At 48.4% G+C, this 8337-nt stretch overlaps 1 protein-coding gene across 2 annotated transcripts; it reads left to right on the top strand.

The window, feature by feature from the left end:
- The first annotated feature begins 3384 nt into the window (after positions 1 to 3384).
- CCDC177 (coiled-coil domain containing 177) lies at positions 3385 to 7947 on the top strand. Of its 2 annotated transcripts, XM_026708873.2 has the most exons (3): positions 3385 to 3805; positions 4114 to 4468; positions 5358 to 7947. In XM_026708873.2, the coding sequence occupies exon 3, from the start codon at positions 5377 to 5379 to the stop codon at positions 7384 to 7386; it is 2010 nt and encodes a 669-aa protein (XP_026564658.1). In that variant the 5' UTR covers positions 3385 to 3805; positions 4114 to 4468; positions 5358 to 5376; the 3' UTR covers positions 7387 to 7947. The 2 variants fall into 2 exon arrangements, with proteins under 2 accessions (XP_026564658.1, XP_087777841.1); XM_087921715.1 differs by lacking the exons at positions 3385 to 3805; positions 4114 to 4468 and adding an exon at positions 4499 to 4568.
- Positions 7948 to 8337: the final 390 nt, after the last annotated feature.

The raw sequence follows: 8337 nt of genomic DNA, 5'->3' as shown, positions 1-8337 counted from the left end.
CTGCTTGAGCAGGAGAGTCTATTCCTCTACCTAGGACTGAACTCACAGCCTCCTGATTGTGAGGCAAGAGCTCCACCTCTCTTCTGGACCCCCATCTGGAATTCCTTGACTGATGGGATCCACAGCATGCCTCCTCTGACGGATGGGTAGGGTGGACCAGTCCCATTGAGGTGAGATGGATCTCAAATAAGTTAGACCCACGCCATGAAGGACTTTAAAGCTAATAACCAACACCTTGAATTGCACCTAGAAACTTGTGGAACAATGGTGTAACATGGGCCACTTTAGGGGTCCCAAAGACTGCCCGCACTACCCAACTTCCAAAAGTTGAAACTTCCAAATGCTCTTCAAGGGTGTGGAGCAATGGTAGTCAATCTGGTCCCTAACACCCACTAGTGGGCGCTCCAGCTTTCATGGTGGGCAGTAGGTTTTGCCCCCTACTTTATAAATCACCATTACTGTGAAACCGATGGGCAGTTAGAAAATTTTATTACTAACAGAGATACAAAAGTGAGCAGTAGGTAAAAGGTTGGCTGCCCCTGGTGTAGAGCATATTGCAGTAGTCCAAGTGTGACCATTTCTTCATAATTCCTCTCTGGACAAGGAAACAATTTGAGATAACCCACAGGGCTCCAGATATTTGCCAATTAGGAATCCTTAGAGCTCTGGATGAGTTTCCTGCAATAGTTAATAGAAAAAAAAATTAAATACTGAGTTTAAAGACTTTTTTAAAAATGGGAATAAACAACAAAGGGTGATTTGAACTTTGCTTCTGAAAAGTTACAAATGGGCTAAGTGTCCAGAAGGATTTGAAATAAGATCTTGGAACTAACTGTAAGAAATCTTCTTGTGGGAAGATGCTTTGTTTTGATTTTTTTTCAAAATGGTAGGATGAGACTGTGAAGTTTGGACACTAAAAGGAACCAAAAGAAATTAAAGGTTGCAGTTAAGGAAAGGCGCATTTACATTTGACTTTTAATGCAGAATGAAGTAAAGCATTTTAACACTGGACATACTGAAGGATATTTTTAACAATGGGCCCAAAAGTTAATTTTAAAAGTGTCTGCTTTTACTACTTTTCCTGTATTGAATTTACAAAAGAAACTTATCAAAGCTTTGTAGAATTTTGTAATTAAAAAAAAATCAAGTTCTAGGAGATTATTTGAAGGGAATAAAGATCAGTTTTACTAGTGAAATTAATAAATATAAATAATGTTATTTTCATAGATGTCCATTAATAGACCTTTGCTGATCAGGGTTTAGGAATTTGTTTATATATAAAAGATGGGATATGGAAAGAAGAGATTGTTTTATTTGAAGAGAAAGTGATATTAAAATGGTTTATACTTATGATAAAGAGGAAGTCACTACTTTATGCATTTTTTTGTCTTTCTTACATTCTTATTTTCTCTGTGTTTTTTCTTTTTTGCACTTTTTAAATTTTTTATTCTTTTAGTTTGTATTAGTTTTTATCTTTTTAATTGCAGCTTTTAATAAAATTAGTGTATAAAAAATGGAGCTAAAGGACAGGCAGGTTCCTATTGGCTAAAAGTCCTTAGATTTCCCTCTTCCCACTGAGATTTCCCCCTCCTTTTTGAAAGTAAGGCACGTAAGTGTTTTACCAGAGGTCCTTCATTGGGAAGGAGATGTGGCTTTACTGCTGTTCTGCCCCATCAGTGGGTTTTTCCCCCTCTCATTACAAAAGAGTTATTACCCCACCCCACCCCCCAATTCCTTTGTTAGGCAGCTGGGTGGCCTTTCTGTGCTCCTCTTATTTCATTCCCCCAAGCCCCAAAGAGCAGCAAATGGGGATATTAATATGGCAACGTTTTTGCAGAAAAAGGCCCAGCCTAGTGGCTGTATAGAAGTGTACTCAAGAGAGTGTATGGGATGCCCCAGAGGATTCTTTAAAAGCTGTTTTATCTCAAGTCCCCTGGATTGTGGTCCTTGGATACAGCTGCCTTTCCTTTCTCAGCATTCCTCACCGTTGGATCTGCTGGCAGAAGCCTCCCAATTACATTTCACGGTTTTCCCAGACAAGTTCAAGAAAGTGGAGGATAAGGTTTGAGCTTCTAGTTCTGCAAGGGCGACTTCCTTTTCATCTCAGTGTTTCCTTTGATCAAAGTCAGATTCATGAACTAAACTGCCAAGGAACAGATCCCAGTAGGGCCTCAAGAGCACTTCAGATTTCAGATGCATCATCTGCCACCCCTAGATCCAGATATTCCTTTTCATGGAGGGTCAAGAGCCAACTTCAACTTTTTGTGTGAGGTGAAGGTCATGCTATAAATATGCATGGAGCCTGGATCCGAAATGGGCTGAAAATGGTATTTTATATCCCTTTAATCCCTCCAAACCAAAGCCAATTCTTTTGGATTTGTGCATTCTGGAAGGATTCTAGGAGATCCAGCTGCCACCTAGTTTAGAGCACCAGGGAAGCAAAAGTATAGCTTGATTGAGAATGAGCCAATATTTTATAATAATACCAGATGAGCCCACCGAGGTACTGGGATTCCATAAAGGAGATGCCTGCTGAATGCATTTCCCCCAAATCTAAGCAGCTCCTATAGCTAGCAACACTCATACCACTTGTGTGTAACCTAAAGGTTGCTCACGGCTCACAGGAAAATGCAGGTTTTAACTTGGACCTGCCATAGGTAGATGGTTTCATGCCTCACCAGGCTGCCGATGGGATGTCCAAATGTTAGTATTACTGTATTAGCATATTTGTTTCATAGATCCTCCTATATAAATACAGTATATCTTCAGTGGGGGTTCTTTCTTCCCATAGGTTTCTATGGCTTTCTATGGTCTCTCTAGGATGGTTACCCCCAGGGGTGGGCTTCAAAAATTTTAGCAATGGGGTCTCTGGGTGAGCATGGCTGGGTGGGTGTGGCCATGGTGGGCGTGGCCTAATCAGCCTCCTGCAAAGGCGGGGAGGTGTTCCGCGGTTTTTCTCGAGCCTCTGGGAGGTTGAAAATGGCCTCCGGAGGCGCTCTGGAAGCTGGAAGCGGCGCCATTTCCGGTCTTCCCGAACTTCTGGGAGGCCCGTTATTCGCCCTCCCCAAAACTTACATGCACCTGCACTTACCTACATCCCAAGCGGGCTGCATGGGACTCCTGGGGGGGATAGGGTGGGTGAGGCCAGTCAGGAGTAGGATTTGCAGGTTCTCCAAACTGCACAGAATCTTAGCTAGGAGCTCTCCTGAACCCCTGCGCAACCCCCTAGCAACACACCCCAGTTACCCCCCTGTCTTTTTCTGAACAACTGAGCTGCATGCTGGGATAAAAGCATCGATTATTTCCAGAAGATGGACATAAGCAGAACCGGAAAGTACCACTTAATATCAAAGAAGGGGAGCTCTGGTGCACTCTCTGCTTGTAGGCCACAGATTGGCTAGGTCTCCCTCGCCCCAAAATTAAGTTTATACATCACACAAACTTTCCTTCATTTTGACTTACCATGTTGTATGAACTCACTCACTGTACTTTGTACTTCATCATTTACAACAGCAGCACGTGGGAACCCCACTCAATTCTTGCTTATTCAGTAAACCATGTTTAATCAAACACCGCTTGGTGTCATACGCAGACACAATCAGAGCTTCATCTCTGGATCTGTGCTTGACACAGGAGGGAGCACAATGGCAAGTTTATGACTTGCAAAATCCCTTTAAATCCCACTCATTTGGAGGGGCCTCGGGCAACCTGTTTATTCTCATCTGCAGTACAGAGAAGCAATATTAATTGGTCCTAAGGGTTACTGAGGTGGGGGGGAAATGTTCATTTCTGCGTTTTGAGGAAGGTATGCATCAGCAAAACCAGGGATAGGGGAACCTTGGGAAGAGGTTTCATTTGCTGGTGATGTGATGCATCCTCTCTGTGCTGAACACCCTCCTTTCCACTAAAAAAACCACCAACCTTCTCCAAGCTCAGCATTCTGTTCTTTATTCACACCCCTCCTTTCCCCCCCACCTTCTCCTCCCTGGCCCCCACAATGTTGCGGGAAGCAGTAGATTGGGGGGGGGGGGCTTGTGGCTTGTTCGGTTCCCCCCCCCCTCGCTTTTTCTCCTCCCTTGGAAAACCAACCACTTCACATCTTCACATTGTCAGCAGGAGGAGCTGCGAGGTAAGCCGCGAGACGGAGGTGGGTCTTCTGGGCGGAGATGGGACGTCGCTGACCTCCGCCAATTTCAGCCCAGGATGGGCTTTTTGCAATGCTTGGGACCGAGGAACCAAATCCCCAGCAAACGGCGACCTTCCATGGGGCTGCTGCAGGAGAGACACTGCGCGGGGTTTGCCGGACGCCATGTAGAAGAAGCCGCCGCCGCCGCCACCTCCGTTGCTGTTACCACAGGATACCAGAACTGACCTGCCAAAATTGCGGCTCTGCTCCCTGACGGCTCTGCTGGCTTCCTCCAACTCTCGCCCCAGAGGACCAAGGCAGTCAATACCCGCGACAGAAAAGGTTCGTGAACTACAGTACCGCCGCCCACCCCCCGCCCCACTCCCCTCAGCTTCGCCCGCGTAGAACTCCTATTTGAAGCATGCTTCCCGGGACCACAGGGGTGAGTAGGGGAGGAGGGGGGGGGGGAACCTCGGGGAAACCTCTGTTTTCGGCCCCGGGTTCCCTTCACCAGATTGGGGCGTTTCTGAGGCACGGATTCCCCGCATCGCCGATGCCAGGGAGAGGCATGGGGGGGGGGAGGGGGGCAAGCTGTAGCGAGGGGGGCTCTTGGATGGACCCAGAATTCGGAAAAGGTGGCACGGGAACCCCCACCGCGCGCCCCCCCACGAGGGCTTTCGGGAAGGTGTTCGGGGTTCCTGATGCCGTTTCCGCCCAGCCACCCTACTAGAACTTAAATCTGCAAGACAACAATATTGGGGGGGGAGAAGGAGGGAGGGAGAGAGAGAGAGAGAGAAAAGAAAGGTGGGGTTCTTTCCCCGCCCCCAACTCGGGGGCCTATGATGGGGAGGAGGGCTTAGAACTTCCGACGCAGCCAATCATGACGCCCAGGACAGTGAATGGCAAAGGGTGAGTGGGGGCCGAGGGGGGCGGAGGCTGAGATGTGCAACCTGCTCGGCCTGCGCTTGGCGCCCCTTTAGGACTTAACGGAGAGCTTCCACTTTTCGCCGCCGCTGCAGCAACCATCCCGGCGGCCCTGATTTCCTTTTGCGGCGACGCTTCTCTCGCCTTTTGCGGGGCACGGAGAGGCAGACCGCAACGGGGATTTATTTATTTATTTATTTATTTATTTTTATTTTTTGCGGCGGGGACCCCCCCCCCCAAAAAAAAGCCAAAACCACTCGCTCCTTTTTTTGCCTCTTCTTTGTAACGGTCTACTTTTTTATTGCAGATTCTGGAGGGAGCCAGGCATGGTGGATCCGGCAGCGGATCCTGGCAAGGAAACATGCCCCGATCCCGGGGGTGCCGCCGCGGGGGGAGAAGAGTCTGCGGCAGCCGCGACGACTCGGGCTGCCGTTCAGCCGCCCGCCGGCCCCCCTCCGGCGGCGGCGCCTCCTCGAACGGGAGAGCCGGAGAAAAGTCGCCCAGAGTCGCCGATGCTGCACCTGGATCTCTACAACTTCGACTGTGCGGAAGCCGAAGGCAGCCGCTACGTGCTCACCAGTCCCCGCTCCCTGGAAGCCTGCGCTCGAAGTGCCGTCAAGCCGGTGGAGCTGCTGACCCGGCCGCTCAGCGAGCTGATCAAGGAGGCCCCCGGCAGGTCTATGCGCGTCGCCGCCGGCCTCTATGAGGCCTACGAGATGGATCGGCAGAGGAAGCTGCAGCAGTGCCGGGAGGAGAGGGAGAGGATAATCCGAGAGGAGAAGCGGAGGCTTTTCACGCCTGGCCTGACCGGAAGCCTGCCTTCCTCCCCGGCCTCCAGGACGGCCTTTAAAAGCAGCCTGCCTGAGGGGAGCTGCCCTTCGGCTAGTAAGAGGAAAACGGCAGGAGGGGCCCCGCCTCCCCCTCTGAGTGGCCCCAAGACCAAGAAGAGCCACTCCCTGGACTCCCTGCAAAAGAGGAGAGAGGGCTTCTCCACCAAGACCTCCTCTGACTCGGGCGCCTCTTCTTCCTACAGTGGGGACAGTAGCCGGGACAAATGGACCCAGGAGCTGCCTAGGACTAAGAGCGTGGCCACCATGACCTCCCTGGTGGGGCGCAGTTTCAGCCTGAGTGACCTGAGCCACTCCCCGCAAACCACCCAGAAAGTGGAGAGGATTGTCAGGGAAGTGAAGCAGAAGAAAGGCTTCAAGGAGGTGTCCGACAGGGACCGTAAAATTGCCGCCCTGATGATAGCCAAGCACCAAGAGGAGAACCTGTGGAAGGAGCAGCGGCACAGCGCCCACCTCCAATGGGATGTGCAGAGGAGGGTGGTGGAGCAGAGGAGGGAGCAGGAGGAGCGGGAGAAGCAGCGGGCTTTGCAGCAGGGCCGCCGGATGTGGGAAACCCGGCTGGAGAAGCGACGTGGCAGGCTGACCCATACCTGGGAGGAGGCTGTCCAGATGAAGCAAAGGCAGACCTTGGTGGAGGATGAGAAGTCGCGGGAACACCTGGAGAAGCAGGAGCGCCTGAAGAGAGAGAGGCTGGAGAAGGCTGCTCTGGAGGACAAGAAGAGGAAACGCCACCAAGAACACAACCTGAAGGCTCAGGAAGCCAACAAGAAAGAAGTCCAGGTGCGAGAGGTGCAGCTGCTGCAAGAAAAGCTCACCTTGGCAGCCCAGAAGAAGCTTGTGAAGGAACAGCTGATTCAGAAAGAGAAGAAGCTGCTCAATCAAGCCGACAAGCAGAAACACGAGGCCATTCTCAAGGGACTGGCGAAGCAGGAGGCCGAAGAGCGGGCAGTGCTTAGAGCAGCCATGGAAGGGAGCCTGAGCAAAGCTCAAGAGAACTATGAGCATCTCATTGAGAAGAGGAACCAGGAACTGAGAGAGAGAGCCAAGCGGGAAGACCTGCAGATCCAGAGGGCCAAGCTAGCAGCGGAACGCAAAGACCAGGAGCAGAAGGCGCACTTAAGAGCTTTGGCACAAGCATCTGAAAGGAAGCTCCAACATGCTGCTCAGGTGGCCGAGGAAGTTGTCCAGCAGAAAGCACGAAAGGTGGTGCAGAACCGCCTGGAAAAGGAGAAGATTCAGAAAGTAAACAAGAGGAAAGTCGAGGAGTGTGAAGATATCCGCCGGAGGGAGATCCTGTTGTCTATTGAGAAGAAGTTGGAGCGAAGTGAACAGATTTGTAAGGAGAAAAAAACTGTCTTGGAAAGTGCGAAGTCTGTGGCTCGGGCATCATTCCACGTGAGGGAGAAAGTCAGGGAAGAGATGAACATGCGTACCTTTGACAAGATGGCCTTTGAGGCAGAACTGCAGGCCACCCTAGTTAAAAAATGAATTGTCTTTTTTTTATTTGGGATTTGGTGGGGATTTCTGTTTTGCTGCCTATTGTCAGAATTGGGAGATTTTTTTTTTTTAAATTATTTTGTGGAGCACAAAAACTCGGGCATATACTTCATAGAACTTTTTCAAATGCTCTTGTTATACGTATACAAAAAAATATTTCAACTATCTGTAACAAAATATGTTTCCTTTCCTCCGTTGAATAAAATACTGTTTTCATGGAATACAATCAAGATACGCACATTTTATATTATAAGAATTATTTTCCCCTCAAGGGCCTTTTCAGTTTCCTCAAGTTCAAATGAAGTATTATCATATTGATATATCTGAGTCTTAATTTGAATGTCACTCTGCAATTGAACTTTTGGTCTCTTATATGTGTCCATATTTGAAAAGAGTTTATCCGGCCCATGTGGTGCACTTTATTTATCCTTACTGTTGGAAACTCTAGGCCTTGTAACATTTTAATAACAAAACTGAAGTTCTGATTCATGACATGAAAGCATGTGGAAAAACTTGTTCCAATAAAATTGCAAATGTGTAGAAAGTTATACAGTCCCTTTCATTGACCGTTATTTATTTATGTATTAATCCTTTTAATATGGCTATCTGTCTCTCCAAAGAAATTCTGGGCAACAAACAAAGGAAAAAACTTTCCATTAAAACTAAATGAAAACAAAACAAGTGAAGGTCCATAATCACCAATCACGTGGACCAATGCCAGAGCTCTCATAATTAGCGTCCTGGCTTCAATATTTGGGGAAAGATCCAAGTCTTCATAGTTACATTTTTCAAGATTCACAATGAAAAGAGTAAGCCTTATGTATATTATCAGTAATGATGTATGCAAGTAATTATGCTTATTGGGTCAACTTTAAAACATCTTGCTGCATTCAAATTTGTTCTAAATATAGTGTATTTGCATAATAAAAGGATGTTTCTGGA

This window comes from Pseudonaja textilis, chromosome 1, assembly GCF_049901715.1.
Source record: "Pseudonaja textilis isolate UNSWEBS1 chromosome 1, rPseTex1.2, whole genome shotgun sequence".
In the NCBI taxonomy this organism is placed as follows: domain Eukaryota; kingdom Metazoa; phylum Chordata; class Lepidosauria; order Squamata; family Elapidae; genus Pseudonaja; species Pseudonaja textilis.
This window is presented reverse-complemented; position numbering and strand designations above follow the sequence as displayed.

Bases quoted from the DNA above. Each gene is read 5' to 3' on its own strand.
- CCDC177 (XM_026708873.2), top strand. From the start codon at position 5,377: ATGGTGGATCCGGCAGCGGATCCTGGCAAGGAAACATGCCCCGATCCC.